The sequence below is a fragment of the Musa acuminata genome, chromosome BXJ2-4 (genome assembly GCF_036884655.1).
Source record: "Musa acuminata AAA Group cultivar baxijiao chromosome BXJ2-4, Cavendish_Baxijiao_AAA, whole genome shotgun sequence".
Lineage (NCBI taxonomy): Eukaryota > Viridiplantae > Streptophyta > Magnoliopsida > Zingiberales > Musaceae > Musa > Musa acuminata.
In genome coordinates, this window is record NC_088341.1 from 41,672,567 (window position 1) to 41,690,795 (window position 18,229).

At 39.9% G+C, this 18,229-nt stretch overlaps 3 protein-coding genes across 12 annotated transcripts; 2 read left to right on the top strand and 1 right to left on the bottom strand.

The window, feature by feature from the left end:
• The first annotated feature begins 1,954 nt into the window (after window positions 1-1,954).
• On the top strand, window positions 1,955-3,390 carry LOC135610957 (uncharacterized). Its single transcript, XM_065106091.1, has 2 exons — window positions 1,955-2,256; window positions 3,150-3,390. Exons 1-2 carry the CDS (start codon window positions 1,985-1,987, stop codon window positions 3,208-3,210), a joined length of 333 nt encoding a protein of 110 aa, XP_064962163.1. The 5' UTR covers window positions 1,955-1,984; the 3' UTR covers window positions 3,211-3,390.
• A 571-nt stretch (window positions 3,391-3,961) lies between these two features.
• LOC135610952 (uncharacterized) lies at window positions 3,962-10,576 on the bottom strand. Its single transcript, XM_065106085.1, has 6 exons — window positions 10,291-10,576; window positions 9,173-10,154; window positions 8,912-9,099; window positions 5,760-5,796; window positions 5,566-5,630; window positions 3,962-4,724 (listed from the first exon to the last, which is right to left on the bottom strand). Exons 1-6 carry the CDS (start codon window positions 10,401-10,403, stop codon window positions 4,247-4,249), a joined length of 1,863 nt encoding a protein of 620 aa, XP_064962157.1. The 5' UTR covers window positions 10,404-10,576; the 3' UTR covers window positions 3,962-4,246.
• Window positions 10,577-10,766: 190 nt separating this feature from the next.
• On the top strand, window positions 10,767-18,155 carry LOC135610949 (protein FAR1-RELATED SEQUENCE 12-like). Of its 10 annotated transcripts, none has more exons than XM_065106072.1 (6): window positions 10,767-10,975; window positions 11,046-11,222; window positions 13,126-13,217; window positions 13,868-14,139; window positions 14,966-17,396; window positions 17,826-18,155. In XM_065106072.1, the coding sequence occupies exons 4-6, from the start codon at window positions 13,918-13,920 to the stop codon at window positions 17,897-17,899; spliced, it is 2,727 nt and encodes a 908-aa protein (XP_064962144.1). In that variant the 5' UTR covers window positions 10,767-10,975; window positions 11,046-11,222; window positions 13,126-13,217; window positions 13,868-13,917; the 3' UTR covers window positions 17,900-18,155. The 10 variants fall into 10 exon arrangements, with proteins under 10 accessions (XP_064962144.1, XP_064962145.1, XP_064962143.1 ...); XM_065106073.1 differs by having other exon boundaries at window positions 13,139-13,310; XM_065106071.1 differs by having other exon boundaries at window positions 13,139-13,217.
• The last annotated feature ends 74 nt before the right edge of the window (window positions 18,156-18,229 follow it).

The window sequence follows — 18,229 nt, forward strand, 5'->3', positions numbered from 1 at the left end:
TACTCTAAAGCAAGATACGTCCACTAAGTGAATCAAACGTGACAGATTCAGAGCCCCCAATCCCAGGTTTTGTGTGCGTAAAATAGACCTATGAATATGACATACACTCTCGGTGGATTACTCACCCTCCATTTGCATGCATGCATGCATGAACCCAACAAATAATGTGTTCGTGATGTATAGGCAGTGAAATCTAAAGGTCTTCAATGAGGAGATTCCCGAAGTCGATGAGACAGGTGTTGAAGACGTTAAGAGACACGGCGATTGAGATGAATAGTATTGTGAGTGGAATCCCCCATCGCCGACTTGTGCAACATCTTCCGAATGTCTTTCTATACCACATATTTTTCCTTTTGACGTGGTGTATGGACACCGGTGATGTTTAGATCCATTCGATTTAATTCCGACGAAGTCCTTCCGAAGCTCAATTTAATTTCAAGATAGAAAGGAGGAGGTTTTGGGTAGAAAATTATTTTGTAGTATGAAAATAACATTCCTTCAAAATTTTATATAAAATTGATATGTATGTAATTGAATTATTGATTGGACTCATTTCTGTTGGCTGATTATATCAGACATGACTGGATGAATATTTCCTGTGTCACCTTTTTAATCATGGAGAAGATAGTGGGTACTTTGCCTTCCTTTTCAAACCCAACTTGCATAAGCTTTATGTTGTGTTCGATTGGATATTGGTCACCCTTTCTTGGACTTGTATCTCTCTATCTCTCTCTCCGTGTCTGTGTTTTGGGAAAATAAAACAGCCTTTTCAAGTGGGAAGAATAACATTGTAATGTCAGCCATCTTCTTCTATCTATTCAGTCCTAATGTGCATGTGAAGAAGTTGAGGCTCGCTTTTGGCAATTATAGATAGCAACCAACCAAGCCTTAGGTCGATCATTCACTAATGGAGCTCCTTTGAAGGCCAATAACTATTCTCGCATGCATTTAGTGTGCTTAAGATGCCAATAACAGGAGAAGATACTTCATTCTTCTAACTCTGAATCCTCTATTGTTTCAGCACTAACTTAAGCATCATAAACCCGTACCAAATCTAGTCATCACTTAGTATCAAGCTTATGACAAACTCGAAGGAGAATATTGGGTCCATGATAGATGTTTGCACACCTGTAATATTGCTAGCAGAAGTAGATCGTATGCTAATCATGTTTGAAGTTTGAACATCTTTAATGAAGAGATAAAAAGTGTCTTCCTCTCAAGACTAATTAATACGAGATGGTCATACAGTGGAAACATGCCGAGCCCCGTCGACAGCTCGGCCAGGTGACCATGTCGCAGCACCGTGTGGAATCCATTACATTGGTGGCTCATTAGAACTCGTCACATGCATGAACAACAAGAACACATACACTTAGCAGTAGTTGCTGCTGTTTCAGGTTGTATTTTAATTCATTTGCTGGGAGCTAAGGGTGTCATCAGTACATCTCTTCGCTGTAGAGCGTGGAGCATGACCTCCTCCTCCATTGCCCTTTGCCTCTCTCGTGTACCTCCCAAAAGCTACAGCCATGGTGAAGTGCAGAAGCCTTTTCACGTCTCCGAAGCATGAGCTGTGCCACTTTGCTTTTCCTCACAGCCAACGAAGCCCGTCTTCTTGCTTATCCAACCCCAGCCATCGCCGTGACCTTGAAACTGGACCTGCTTTCGTCCATGTGCTCGCGCTGTTGATTTGTGCTGTGGGCGCGTGTGCATGAATCGGGATGGTTCACGGGGTCAAGCGTCTGCTGTGTGTGTCTACAGCTGACGCAATCATCATCTAAGGAGAGCTACCGATGTAGGATCGTGATCGGAGGGTCGGGAACAGAGATTCGGCCAGTACGGTGGATCTCAGCCGCAGATACGGAGAAAAGAGAATCCTACTTAGAAAGGGTCTTTTAGTCATTCCAAGCAATGAGGAGCTGTCCCGTCCATAATATATATAGGGAGAAAGAGTAAGCGGTGATGTATTGATCTGAAAGGGTGGGGGATGAGGCTCCTGGAATTCCCCTGCGGCCGGAGAGCCCTGCGGCAGGACGCGGCGGCGGCGGCGGCGCAGCCGAGGGAAAGGGCGGCCGCGAAGGACTGGGAGGGGAAGCGCCGCAGGAGGGCGTCGCCGTGGCGGCCTTCGCTGGTGGCGATCTCGGAGGACCGGGCTCTCGTTGTGCGAGATGGGTCGGCCGAGGGCCGCGGCGGGCCACGGAAGGCCACAGCCAAATCCCCGAGCAGGGTCATCCCCAGCCCCTTCAAGAACGACTACGGGTACTCTCTCTCTCTCTGAATTGATGGAAGGATGTAGGAAGAAGACATCGTTTCCCATAGTTACACATAACCCTGTTGCAGTAGTCTCCACCTTCTTCGAAGCCTTGTAGTAGAGATACCTCCTCCTCCTCCTCCTCCTTCCTCTTCCGGTCACAGTGCACACAGATAATACTAAAAATTATAGAAATGGTAATGTAAATGAGATACCTTTTTCTCATTAATGCCCGCAAGTAACATTCCTTCCACTAAATAAAAGGTTGCCTTTTAGAAAATGTTCATTATTCTTTAATATTCATGTTATGTAAAGTTGGAACTAACATTTTCACCACTTCATATTTAATATAGAATATATATATATATATATATATATATTTATATATATCCAAAAGGACTCTTATGACTAACAATAATCAATTTAAATTTAAAAAATGGGGTAAATTTTTACCATTAAAAAAGTTAATTAAAGACGAAGGATCGGACAAGAAAAAGTGTGGGGTTATCACCTACAACCTGGTGGAAAGAAAAAAGTCGTGAACATGAATGGTGGTTGGGCTGTCCGCTCTTTAATACTACAACCACCTCCACCACCACCACCACCACCACCATCCCTCAATAGCATTCACTAGACACAGCAACAAAACAAATCTTGGTAAAACATTCTATTGCAAGTTAGGTTGGGTCACTATGTTCCCTGCTTTTCCCCCCTTTGGGACTTTTCAACTTCATTGATGGATCACGAGATATGTCCTTTACTTTTTGTATTCATCTGGAATGAGGGTGTAAATGTGCATGTGTTTTGGTTCTTCCATGAATGATCCATGAGAAAAATGTTTGTTGCAATCTTGTTCTCTGAAGAACGTCTCAAGTAAAATCCATGTAATTGATGTGTTCAGGCACTATGGAGTACCTACGACGGCTGTGCCCGCGTTTGCTCCGACTGCCTTCATATTCTGAAAGCTTTGATGGCGAAGAAGAAGAAGATGGAAGATGATGCCGACCGATCGATCGATCCTTTTTCTCCTCACCGTTTTCTCGTTTCCCTTTCTGTGCGTTCCAATTCCCTGCAAAAAGCCACTTTGTATATACATTCCTGGGCTGGTTTTAATCTGCAATCTTTTCCTCTTTAGCAAGCCACATATATGAGTGTTGGTTCTCGTATTTAAGGAGAGATCTTCCCAAAAAGAATCGTGCTTGGGTTTAAGTGATGCGATAGAAGGCCATACTGTGGTGATGAGATTTGTCGTCGTGAGTCCACAATGAGATTGCTGACACGGAGACTGAATTGACTCTGACATGGATGTCAACATGAACATCTGCGTCAACGCCACCATCCTGCACTTCAGGTGGAATATCTAGTAACTTAGCAGAGAGTAGCAGTTCTTGAATAAGCATAACTCATACAGGAAAAAAGAGAGAGAAAAAGGAAGCAATCTCCAGTTGACAAATAGGACATGGTAGGAGAATTGAAAACAAAACAATTATGATTTCTCACATCGGGTCGAGAAATGGAAATAAAAAAAGGATATCTCTGAAATCAAAACAAGTTGGAAACAGAACAATTGCTTGATAGACTCAATTGAGTAGCAATCAACAGAGAGAGAGCAGGAGGATGATTTTGACAAAAGTTTCAGGTTGCAACAAGCCTTTAGATCATTTCCCATATGTACTGCTTAAGCACCTGAAAATTATGGGGATGAACCTACAGTCAAGTTCCAAGGAATGTGTAAAATTTCTGCATCGGTAGAACTACACTTTCTGCACTTGTCATGCAAGTCTTTAATCCGAAAAAAAAAAATCAAAGATTCCAGCAGGATGACTTCTTAAACCATCGCTCACTATCAATCAAGATGGCATGCCATCTAGTTGCCGAGTAAAATGATAGGTGTAACAAAGAGACTGAATAATGTGAGAGCAGAGACCACAGTGGATTAGACTGGAACCATTTCGAAGATGATCACTTCTCTTTCAACAGTTCGAGCTAAAGAAGTGATCAATAGCCATTGATCTGCCTTTGGGATGGCCCTGAGTAGACCTCCCTGGTATCCGTCAACCGAGAAAATGGACGCAGAGACTGACCAGAAATGCTCCTCTGGCTTGTAAAGCGATTTTCTGGCCTGGCATCAGATACAGACCTTGAAAATGCTTGTGCAAGCTCCAGTGCAGAGGCTGCCTTCCCAAAGCGAGGTGCCGGGATATCAGGTTTTGGTTGCTCGATAGGTTTGCGCCAGGTGTCAGTATCTGCACGAGGTTGTTCAAGTGGTTTCTCGTTCCCTCGGGTATTCTTCCGGTTATCATTTCTCCATGAAGCCTTCTGCAGATCTACTTTCTCAGTGTCTGGCTGATAGCCTTTTCTCTCGAGATCCTTGCCAGTCCTTTGTTCAACAGGGAGCCTCTCAGCTCTATCTCCAAGCTGGATGGTCGCATTAGGTTCAATCTTTAAATCAGTCCTTGGAAGGTCATTCCTAGCCCTACAGTAGCCAGCAGAAAACAAGATAAATGAACTTGAAAAAGCTACTTAATTTAATAAACCAACATATCATACTTGGTAAATATGAAAGAACACTTATCGAATGTGCAAGAAAATTACACAAGTATAGCGAAACAATCAAAATACCATGAACCATGGTCTAAAACCAAGCATAGACTATTTAGCAAAAACCAACAGAAAAAAATACAAAATAAAGGACAGTAAAACCACTCGACAGAATACTAGAATTAAGATGAAATTAAAAGCTTATATGCAACCACCAGTTGAAGTAACCACGACACAAAACAACAAATTAGATATATTAGATGTAACGGATCTATAGATACAAAATATATGACTTTTTACAGATCCTAAACATATGGTTTTTTATAGATTTCGATGACAGCGAAAGATTCATGTAGCCGAACCCAAATAGTTGAGATTTACGGCTTTATTGTTGTTGTTATGGTATCCATGGAGTTGAAGCACACTGATTTTCCTGCAAGTAGCTAACATAATGAAATTTCTGTGCTATGCCTTAGCAAAACATTCTGAATATTGACAATTTCATGATTTTGCCCAATTCCCAAAATATAAGGAAAGAGATTGGAGCAAATCATTAGAAAACATTACAAAAAAAGTTGAGCATGTCAATCCCCCTCATTCATAAAGATGTATTGTTCCTTGGTTTATAACAGAAGACCCACTCCATGGCGAGACTGAAGCTAAGAGTGGCAATAAGCCAATGAAAATTTTCTTCATTCTCTAGACAAGCCATTACTTTTTCATTAAATTTGATGAAACAAGCAACTAGATAGAAATTCATCAGAAACAAATGCTACCTGTTGGGTGGTGTGTTCATGTCAACATCATTAGCTGCAACATTGATTCCACGCTCCTTCAAGACCTGTAAAATTTTCAACACCAGCTATGTTTCCAAAAAAGGATCTCAAAGTACTAAAAATGAGGAATCACTAGTGCACTGGAGCCAAAAAGAGTGTCACCAAACTGAACAAAGGCCAAGACAGTAACTTACCAATTCTCGTGGTCGAGCTCCGCCAAACACAGTTTGCCTGCAGCAGAAAACAAAATGCAAGACTGCTAATCAGATCACTGCACCATCCATAGCAGTTAGAAAATTTAAGTTTGTGAAACAAGAGTGACACAAAAGGCATGTACAGATACAGCGATGCTTTGCCTCTGCATCAAGGGGTCTGGATAGATTAAAAAATGCAACAAGAAACAAAAAGGCACGTATTTATGAATCTAAAGTACAACAGAACTTTTCCTTTGCATCTCTGTCTTTTCTTACAGGCAGTACATATATCCCAACACCCTAGAGACCCATGTGCTGCATTGAGCAATTAGATAATATAAAAGAGAAACATTTCTTTTAAACTCAGGCAGTTGTGAGATAAAGATCTATGATATATATTTGTACATATATACACATATGCGTAAGCACAACTTCAAAAGAAAAGAAGACAACAGTTCATTAAGATTTCCTTTTTAACAGTTCCTTAAGATCAAATACTTGAAATGTAGAAGAAATTGATCCTGATACACAGGGCACAGCTGAGTTAGACATGTGTGTGTCTAAGAAATTGGATCAACAAAAATAGCAGAACTTACAGATGCTAGGACCTATTAAGTGCCTGTATATACAGTTAAGTTTTTAAATTAAGCAGTCCAATAAGATTTCTAGTTTAGCAACTAACTCTCCACCAACCTTGTATTGAGGGAAGCCTCGTGCGCTAGGCCACCTTTATTTTAGAGGACGATTATGTAGCTTCTCAAAGCAAATTAGGACAAGAAGAGATACAATTAGATAGCATAGACAAATTCCCCTATGTCTCTCTTACTCATTATATTGCTGTTGGAGTTGGAGAAAAGAAATCCTATTCCATAGTCCTCATGAAATAAGGATTTTAAACATAGGAATCAGTACAGTTAGAAAGAAATAGGAACAATGGATGCACAGGAATAAATAGAGATGAAGCAGTGACATGCACAAATAGTGAAACACAGTCCAGATTTTTCTCTGACATTTCATGAGGTGTAATTTTCTTAGGGCAAAACTCCTACTACAATATTCATAATCCAGAATAGAATAAAAAACATTTAAGACCGCAGAAATGAATAGTTAACAATTTGACAAATGTCAGCATCATGCTTGCTGAATTTTAGGAAAACTAACATAGATAAAAAAATAAACCAACAAAGCAAGCTAATACAACATCGAAGCTCTATGATACTGACAGCTATTACAAACATTTTATAACCAAGCTCATCTTCAGTAAAGATAGATCTTACGATAATTCACCTGCTTCCAGACTTAGAATTCTCAGTCTTCTAAATTTAGTGGTAAAAACATCTAATAAAAGCTCAAGATTCTAATATGACTAATACTCTAGTTTCTGCATTGCCCCATATTGTGTACCAAAGCCAATTTGGAAATTTTCATAGTTGGAATCGGCTAGTAGCAATAAGATTGACATCAACAAGCTGACATATTTCAAGAATATAACTTAGAATTAAAACAAACAAATAAAGTAGCACATAATTTTAATTTTTCCCATATAATTTACTTTTTACTTTTTTTTAATTTTTTATGTTTTTATATGATTATATACAATTATTAAATACAACTTCAATTTAAAAGTTATCTATTATGTTTATCATTACATTCTAAATTATATAATGTATTATATTATGTCAATCATACATAATAAGTCTCTTTGACTCCATCAAAAGGTTATGCACAAGGATCTTTGCTCCATAGACCAGCTATGGGCAATAGTGAGCGGTGGAGATGGTGGAAATGATAGCAAACAACAATGACATCAGCTAATGGTGGTGACAACAGAGAATAGAAGTGCAGGTTATCTCTTCCACTTACTACTCCTCGGTACCTCCTACCACCCATCCCATCCGATGTCCTCCACTCTCTCTTTCTCTTCTCTTTTTTACCTTCTCGACCTTTTATTCTTTTATTCTTCTTTCATTCTTTCAAATGAAATACATGTCAAATTGGTAAAATTGATAAATAGGGACACAATTTAGAAAATATAGGAGCACCTGAGGTTCACTTTGTATATAAGAAGAAAAATAAAAGAGTGAGATAGAAACTGCAACTGGTAAATATTAAGAGAATTCGAATAGAGGTTAAATTAACCAACAAAATTAACAATATAAAAATTGTTTCAAGGAAAAATGTGTCCGGTACTGTGTGCCTACACTCAAGCCAATGAGAATAGCTTCTAAGATCGAGCAAAAACTTTGAAGACCTTAAACAAAGTAATTCAAGAATCAACATCAAGGTAAAATAATTTAGAGGTGACAAGTGATCACAAAGGTAAAAGAGAAGAACAAAAGGACATATAGGGATTACAGAAACATGAAAGATAAAAAGGAGACATTATTCAACATTTTCCCATATCCTCTTGAACCATAAACATTTTCACATATTTTTTAAAGATGAATATATAATTAATTATAAGTGTGATCAAAAGTGTAATCAACATAAAAAACTCTTTTCTTCCTTGGAAGTTAGATGAGTTTCATGGGAACTGTCTAGAGAAACTTGACTTCATAATACATTAATGGGATTGTAGATAAAGAAAATGAAAAATAAAAGGAACACGAAACAACAACAATAAAATGGTAAATATAAAGAAACAAAAATATTTTTAAGTTGAAATTGACAATAGATGATTATGAAACCAGCATGAAGAATACACAAAGACCATCAAATAATCTACTTAACACAAATGCATGAGCGAAAAATGACATGAATAACATCATCTCCAAGTTACAAGATTAACATGTCGATACCTGGTCTCTCAAATATATAAAAATAATAATAAGGTTATGACATTCAGATTATGGAATACAGCTGCACAAAACAGCTTTTGTCATATTCTTTTAAGCTTTCCCAGTTCCTTGGCTAAATATCTTTATCAACTAATCATTCATATAAAAAGTGCATAAAGCTAACCAAGGAAAGACATCCATGAATAAAGTATCTAATGATGGCAAAGTAAGTCAATCAGCTGGTTACAGGACAACACAAACCAAATATAAAGCAAATGTTGGCTTCTCAAACAGATTAGTCGCCATTAGTAAGTCATCCTGGTAGATAACGTAAAGAATGAAATCAGAAGATTGACAAAAAATGAGATTTTTGACCTCTCCTTATCAGCATTTCCATCTGACAGCTCGATAGGCTGGGTACGAGGCTTTAATATCAATTTCGGACGCTCAATTACTCGACTCCCCTCATCTGCTCCAACTGATCCTTGTGTTGGCAGATTCATACTCACATGAGTTTCATGTATATTCTGCACTTGCACTAAGCTCACAGGAGCTTGATATACCTACAAGAATGTTCAAATAGTAACCACATGGATGATACTTGCTAAGCTCAAAAAGCACAAGATCAAAGTGTACCTGCTTGTCATCAAAATCCCTAGCCTGAATGTCTGGAGATTCCTGTGGTTTTCTCCTCGGAAGAAGGTTCAACTTAGGACGCTCCGAAACCTCCACACCACCTTGCTGATATAACTTTGATCCACCAAATCTCCCATCACTGGATGCTGGCCGTGTCCCTTCATAAGAGAAACCTGCCACATTCCTCTCCTTCATCTCAGGATGTATTGGAGATCTTACTCTCTCCTGATCCCAAGCCCTATCCGTATAAGATCCTTGTATAATCCTCTCCTTGACGTCCGCATAGGCCACCACAGAGGAGACTGATCTCGGCCTCTCCGTCTCACGATCCGGATCGATACCAACCACAATTCGAGCCGTCTCTTCAAATCTCCTATCCAAATTTTCAGTTTCCTGGGATCTGATAATCTCCACCTCGGGGGTCCTCAACTGCCACCTGCCTGATGACACCTTCTCAACCGCGCTGGCTTGTGCTAGCTTTGAAGCAGACCACATCGGGGCGGTGGGTTGGGCCGGCAACGGAGGCAGCGGCTCACTTCCTACCTCTTTCCTCATACCCCAAGCAGTTGAGCCAATGTTGCCGGACGGAGAAGGAAGCGAGGAGACAGGGGCGAAGGCGGAGGCGGAGGAGGGGGCGGGGGCGGGGGCCGGAAGGGTGGACACCGGGCTCGAGATGGGGCGTTTAGGGTCAGATCTGGAGGGCGGTGGGGAGCGAAGGGTGTTGTCAGGTGAGACGGGGGTGCGGCGCGGGGCGGAGGAGGCATCGAAGGGCTTTCGCTCGTCCTCGTCGAAGTGACGGCCGATGTGGGGTGGATGGGGCAGGAGGGCCGAAGGCCGCTCGTCAAGGCCGCGGGCGGAGGCGGAGGCGGCGCCCGCAGATCCGGGACGGGGGCGGAGGAGGTGATGGTGGTGGTCAGACCTGCCAGAGGCTGCAGCTGCTGTGGTGCCCCATGCAGCAGGCCGATCGAGCGGCCTTGCGGAGCTGCAGAGGGAAAAGGAACAAGGAAGACAACAGAAGAAAATGATTAGGGTTCAGATTCATAGGATCAGAAAAGAAAAGAGTAGTGTCAGTGCTAAATAGAGGCGAAAGAGAAGAGAGGTGATCGAAGAAACAGTACGCGCTACTGCCGGGGGCGGAGGGGAGGGGGAGCTGGGACGGGATGGAGCCGCCATGAAAGTCCTTGAGCGTCATCGTCGTCGATCCGCTGAAAGAAGACTTCTTCTTCGACATCTTGCTCTGCTTCTCTCCTCCCCCTTCCTCCGACCCTCCTCTCTGCTTCTTCTTCCTCTTTCTTCCCGATTGGGTCCTCTCCGATACAAATTGGAGGCGAGAGAGAAGAGAGGGATTCTTTATTCTGCGGATGATGACGATGGACGATGCATGATCGGGTGACGCCGGTAGGTGTACGGTGGTTGATGGGGAGAAGGACCATGGATGGTGGGAAGATGCTTTTCCATTTAAATGGGCTTCAGATGGGCCGAGTTCGGATGCTGATGAAGCACGGGTTCGAGACAGATCCGACCCGTTTTCGAAACAGCCAAATGCGGATGGGTGGGTGGGTGTGAATAAGGTATAGCCAAATCCGCCACCCCAATCCCTACACCGTATCCAACCCGAGCTCTCTCTCTTCCCAAACTAACCCCGAGACAAGATCCAGAGAGGGGGAGGGCCGCTGCCTCCCATCTAAACCCGCCTCCTTCGAGTTCCCCACCCTCCGGTCCCGCCGCCGCTGCGGCGGCGCACCTGCGGTCGGCGACGGACACCGACGCCTCCGGCCGCCCCCAATTCGGCGACGATCCAAGGTACCTCCAACCCGCGTGAATAGCTCCGTTCTGTCATTCTTTTCCTATTTTCCCTCTTTCTGGATTCTAGGGTTCTCGTTCATCTTTGGATCCTTCGAGATAGCTGGGTTTTCTGGAAGTTCTACCGTCGTTATTGCTGTTGTCAATAGAAGAACATAAGTCCTGCGGGTGTTCGTTCTGCAGCGGTGCGCTAAGGCTCTTGGAGTGCAGAAACAGACTTGGAGATGCGTAAAACTGAACTTTTGAGGTATTTAATTCATTGAATGCGAGGATCTGATCGTCTCTTCCCACTATAAAATCTCAATCCATGTCGTTGTCCTTGCTGGCCTGAAAGAGAATCAGTGCCTAACACACGAGAGCTGGAACATGGACGTGCCATTTTTCTGTGCTTATCAATTTTTAGATCAAGGAAGCATACGCCCTCCTCAGTTGGTACGTCAGTCAATGGAAACAAAGAAAAATCAATGCAATGCACATATTGGGAAAATGATAAAAAAAAAAAAAGAATAAGGTTTATGGTATGGAAGGGTGAAGAAGATAAGCACTCGAATAAGAGTTTCATGGAGAAGTAGAGTTTTGGCTTTTTAGTGTTAAGCCATCATGCATCCAGCTGGCTTGTCAGCCGGTGATGCTTAACTTGGTTAAACTGTAGGAGCACTTCGTTATTAGAAGTTTCCCCTGCCATGGTGAAATTGGCTAATTCATTGTTTATAGTGGAGGAATCAAGGTTGAATAAAAAAGAACGTGTATTTGCTATCATGAACATGCCAATCAGTACCATTAGTGCATCACTTTCTTTGGGATACACTTTAATGCAGCAGATAGTTCATATTTTATAGTCTTCAGCATATATTTTGTTCTTTATTCCTATAATATAATCTCATGAATGTCCAACCAGTTAGAAAAAAATAGTGTCGATAGTAATGTTGAGGAGGATTTTAATTAGATCAACATATAAAGTACAAAATCAGTTCGGATTGGACAAGCCAAACGCTAGTCAATTGAGTGATACCTAAATCTAGGTTTACTTATTTTCAAATTATTCAGAATTGTTCTTGTTGTGAGTCAATTTTTTTTACGACTGTCTATTTTAGTAATATAAATTTCGAAGAAATATTTAACTTTCATTTGTGTTTATAGGTCCTTGTTCCTTTTTATACTATGCTGCAGTTTTTGTTACATAGGGTGCCTCATTGAATATATGTGGAAAACATAATGTTAGTAGTCATTCTATCCCTGATTGTGACTGCTTGATCATGTAATGGAGCAGGAAACCCCCAAAAACAAAAACCACCCTCCTTTTCCTTTCTCCTTCTTTTTCCTTCACTATTCTGAGTGATTCTAATAACTAGAGTCTTGAAAATTGTCAGTTGAAAAAAGATATGAAATTGTAAAAGGTTGCATCAAAAGTTGGTTGTCTTTTCATTTGTTCCCTCTTTCTCATCTAGCAGTATGATGCCATCTTCTGACTGCCCTGTTCTGTGCAATAACTTGGTTTTTTGCAAGTTCATGTACAACAGTGAAGTTTCTTTTTTATCAGCCATCAAATTTTGTCTTCTAGAATCTTGCTATTTGTTTTGGCCTTCCATGAACCTATACTCTGTCACTCCTAAACCTTCAATGTCCTAGATTCCTCTGATGATATTAGATAGGCTATTGGAACCATTATTGGTTGGGATTGATCTAATTCACCTATGTTGCTCTTAATTGGGGTCAATTGAGTTTATTATATATAAGAATAATTGGGAAATGGAACATATGGCATTGTGAAGTGATTAAAGCCCTTTTGAAGAGTAAAGTCTTATCTATGAACCACCAACAATTCTTGTTTATCAAATTGGTTGTTTAGAACAAAGACAATTGAGTGAATGCGTACATTGACAAATTTTTATACTATCTTCAAGGGTTGGGTCTGCATGAGCAGAAGTAATTGTAGAAGTTTATAGGCCTAATCTTGACTAACATTCACAAAGAGATAGCAGGAAAAAATTTGCATTATTTAATAGCTCTGTTATTCATCTACTAGATAAATGTTAAAGCAGAAATTTTAGAATATCAGCATTTGAATCTCAATACATTCTTCCACAGAGATTAAAATTTGAAGCAGAGGCATATTGCATGAAAAATAATCAGTGTATAATATGTTTCAGTTGTTGCTGTCAGGACACATGCCCAAGACTGTCACGGGAGGTTGCTATCAGCAAATCAACGTTCATGTGGAAAGTGAAGATGAGGGGTAGAGGTGGGATATAATTGCAAGATGAAGCCGCATTTTGTATGTGATGGGTTAATCATACATGGAAATATTAGAAATGCAAAACAGCAAAAGAGCAAGGTTCAAAATGGCATTATATCCCTTAATTTAGTCAGGAGCTTTTCTGTCATGTCATCATGCTTGAGTAGACTTCAACAAGTAGCAGAAGCAAGTTGATGCCTGAAAATTCTTATTCATTGATTGGATAAAAAAGTATGGCCGGTCTAGATTAGCAAAATTGATACCTAGACATCGTAGGTGTCTTATGGGATAATAGGGGCTTCACCAATGAGACATGAGATGGATGCAAGTTAGAATTATAAATTATAACTTGTTCACAGGTAATATCATATTGGTTCCTACCTCCTAAGCATCTTGAAGGTGTGAATCTCACTGTCATATGCACAATTGTTGTTATAAACAATAACCAGTCATCCATTGTGGTTTATATGATTTAGGTTATAGAAACCATGTCTTTTGACAATGGACCTTATATTCAATGTCACAATATCATACTTTGAGAGTATTCTTAGATATTCATAATCATTTTGTCAACGAGTACTGTGTAGTCAATAATGAAAAAAAAAAAACTGAACTGTGAGCAGAAATATTGTTCTGATTGGAAGTACTACTTGCAGGAAAGGCAGAAACAGCAGATCTACATGATTGATGGTTACAGGCATACAACATGAAGAGCGATAAAAAAACTTTTGTTGCCCCTGCCATAGTTTTTACTCCTTTGCAGTCTGTTACACCTGCACAGGGTGGTGGCCATCCAACTACAGGACAACCATTGGTGCATACATGGCCAAGGCCTCTTGTCATATTGTCTCAGGCTACACCATGGGCTGCTCGACCGCCTATTCCATCAGCTTCAGAACTTTCGTCAGTGCAAAACAATTGTCATGGGGTACTTGCCCTTCCTTCCTTGTTTGATTATCTTATTTTTCCTTACAGGGGTCACAGAGAAATAATTTTACATTTATTCAACAAATGATTTCACAGATGCTAGGTAAGTTAGGATTGACAAACATAATTGGTAGCATGTGTTGGCAGAGTTGTTTAACTTGCAATTTGAGAAGTTCTTGTAGAGATATTTAATCAAACTTGGAGTTAGATAATAGAGTTATTGACAGTGACAGAAAAGAAACATGATGATGAACATGCCATTGATTTATAAAATATAAATTTTCAGGATCCAATTTATGAGTAATCTTCTACTTGATTATATTTTGAGCTGGAAAGCGTGAAAAACATTTTCTTAGTGCTGCTTCTGGAAATATTTCTGGCTGAAAAACATGATCATCATAATTTTGGAGTTACAGATCTTTGATGCTACAATAAGAGATAGTTGTTTTCTCTCATTCAATTGCTTCATTTGCAGTTGTACCTTTTAAAATTAAATAGTGCTAATTCCCAAGTAGAAAGAAAAATATTTATTGTAGAGGAGGCATTGATTGGTTCTTAAATATTTCTTTTTCAAACTTCAGTTTATGTGCTGTCTGACCTAAACATTCATAGGATGAGCCTTTTACTTATGGGGAAAACCACACAACTGTTTATGGCTTCTTTTTTTTTCAAGGAAAATATAGTTGTTCCTGGAAATGCATTCTTTGTTGGAGTTTGTCAGAAAACCTCTGTTATTATACCTTACGTTGCTTCCTAGAAGGAGGCATTATTTGTATGTACCAAGTACTTCCCCATCTTAACAGGAATTCTGTTATATGGATGGACAGGAAAAGATGATGGACATGGCAGGTGCTGAGCCTATGATAATTGGGGATGCTAGTAATGCGAAATATGTGCCTAGGGTTGATATGCTGTTTGACAGTGAAAATGATGCATATGACTTCTATAATACATATGCTGAAAATGTGGGTTTTATTGTCCGAAGATCAACATTGTGGACATCAAAAAATATCATCACTAGGAGGACATTTGTGTGCTCAAGGGAAGGCTTTCGAGAGAAGAAGAAAGGAGCAAAAGAGGCTAAGTGTCCACGACCGGAAACAAGAATTGGTTGTCCAGCATGCATGACCATCAGGCTCACAGCTAATGGCAAATATCGTGTGACAGAATTTGTTCCCAACCACAACCATCAAATTGCAACTGTGTCTACTATTCACACATTGAGGGCCAAGAAGCTGAGACGAAAGGCTCGTGTTGCAAGAGCTGATTTGGTGGATGACACTGTAAGAACACCAGAGTTTGAAACCGAAGATGAGGCCTATGAATTCTACAGCATGTATGCTGGAAGGATAGGATTTAGTGTTCGAAGAGCAAGTGTGACAGTTAATGCAGAAAATGTGATCACTAGAAGGATGTTTGTTTGTTCAAGAGAAGGATTCCGTGAGCAAAAGAAAGGAGCAAAGAGGGTGAAGAAACCACGTCCAGAATTCAGAACTGGTTGTCCTGCCTGTATGGTGATTAGAATAACACCTACTGGCAAATATCAAGTAACTGAATTTGTCACATACCATAACCATCAGCTAGAAGCTTCTCTATCTACTGAGATTTTGACATCTCAGACTATAGAAAATGGTGAAGATCATGTTTCAGATACAGCTGATGAATCTGCAGATGATGCACACGTCAAGCAAGTACAAACTCATCATAGTAGCACTGTGCTTCCTTCAGATAAGATAAATTATCCACAACCCAAGCGTTTGAAGGCTATTCAAGTAGGTGATGCAGGTGCTACATTGGAGTATCTGCAAAAGATGCAAGAAAATAACCCATCATTCTACTATGCTGTACAAGTTGACAAGGATGATAATTTGACAAACTTCTTCTGGGCTGATGCAAAGTCTATGATGGACTTTTATTACTTTGGTGATATTGTATGCTTTGATACTACGTACAAGATACTTGGGTATGGCAGGCCATTTGCACTGTTTACTGGCATTAATCATCATAAACAAACTGTTATATTTGGTGCTTCATTGATTTATGATGAAAGCATAGAATCTTTCAAGTGGCTGTTTGAGAGTTTTAAGACAGCAATGAGTGGTAAACAGCCAAGGACAATTCTAACAAACCGTTGTTCAATGATGAGCGAGGCAATAGCTGCAATTTGGCCAGGCACACATCATCGCTTCTGTGTTTGGCATATTTACCAAAATGCTGCCGTGCAACTAAGTCAAGCATTCCATGGATCAAGAACTCTGGTGTATGATTTTTGCAGATGCCTCTTTGATTGTGAAGAAGAGGAAGAGTTCTTAAAAGAATGGGAAACAATGTGTGTCAAGTATGAACTTAAAGACAATCAGTGGTTGCATAAGCTATTCGATGAAAGAGAGAAATGGGCATTGGTGTATGGACGAGAAGCATTTTATGCAGATATGAAAAGCGTCCAACAGAAGGAGAGCATGGGTACTGAGCTAAAGAAAATTTTGGTCATCGAAACAGAACTTCCAAGCTTTTTTGAAAGTTATGAGAGAATGTTATCTGAAAGAAGATGTGCCGAGCTACAGGCTGATATTAGTGCCAGTATGAGTACCAAAAAATCACCTTCTTTGCGCATGCTGAGGCAAGCTGCAAATGCTTACACTTCAGCTGCATACAAAATGTTTGAAAGGGAATTTGAATTATACATGGATTGTGTTTTATATAGTTGTGGCCAGGTTGGGACAATATCTGAATACAAGGTAACATCTGAGGAGAAACCCAGAGAACATTTGGTGAAATTCGATTCTGTAGATGGTACTGTGACTTGCAGTTGCAAGAAGTTTGAGTGTCTTGGGATACAATGTTGTCATGTTTTAAAAGTACTAGATTCCCGGAACATCAAAGATTTTCCCCCACAGTACATTCTGAAGAGGTGGAGGAAGGATGCTAAGACGCGATGTTTAAGTGAAAAATTTGCAGTCTCATTTGATGGTGATCCTCAATCATCACTAGCAAAACGTAATAGCTTTCTATGCCGCATTTTCAGTATAACTGCAGCACATGCAGCCAAATCTTTGGATTCATATGCATTCCTTGAAAGCCAGTCAGATATTCTAAGTAATCAGTTAGAGCAAGTTTTGCAGACAAGACCCCTTGAGACAGCTGCTATGATTCCTGCACCATGTGATCGACTACAAAATCCAGTTGAAAGTGTAGTAGCTGAAAGTCTGCAGTACGTTAAACCCAATCAAGCAATCTTTGTGGAAAATCCAGCCCATGGTACAGATACACAAGCAAATTGTTTATTAAAATATTTGAGATTGTTGTTTTTAGTGTGTAGATTTATCACACTTAGCTGCATCGTGAGCCATTCATTTATTCATCTTTCAGTACCTAGATCACCAGACTGGTCATTGCATCAGATTCTTAAATTATACTTAATTCTCTTCATTTTAAGCTCCTTCATGTTTATCCTGTTTTACTCCAAACCTGCTTTGATAATAAGATTTGTTATAGTGTTTCTCTAATAAAAAGATTTGATATAATGTGACAAGAGTTTGTAAACAGCCAATTAAAGTTATTGACATCTTTTGTTTGAATGTTTACATTTATTGTATACCAGGTCTTTTGACTGAATAATTTCATTCATGCTTTTAGTTGAAGAGATTATATATTTTGATCTGAGTGCTTGCTTTCATTTTCCTGCAGGTTTTCTCAGCTCCAGACACTCTCATCCAGCCATGTGTTGGGGTCAATTCCCATCTGGGCCTCCAGAATTGTGACAATGCTTTTAGACATCCAACGCCGTCTGGTGTCCTATATGGTGTACTGATGTAATTATGTTAAAACATGTAATGTAGCGCAGGATATTGATTTGGTTTATTTATTTTATGGGTAATCCTGTGGTCTGCTAATGAGAGGTCATCCAATTAGTGCATTTTATGAAGGACACGACTTTCTCTAACTACACACTTAACATATCCTAAAGTCAGTCTACTGATTATGAGAAAGCTAATGAATGGTTCTCAGATTTCTTCATAGGATGAATTAGTGTTTCTTGGCCTCAGATTATATGACTTTGATGGTTTCTTCTTTCTGCAAATTAGTTTTGT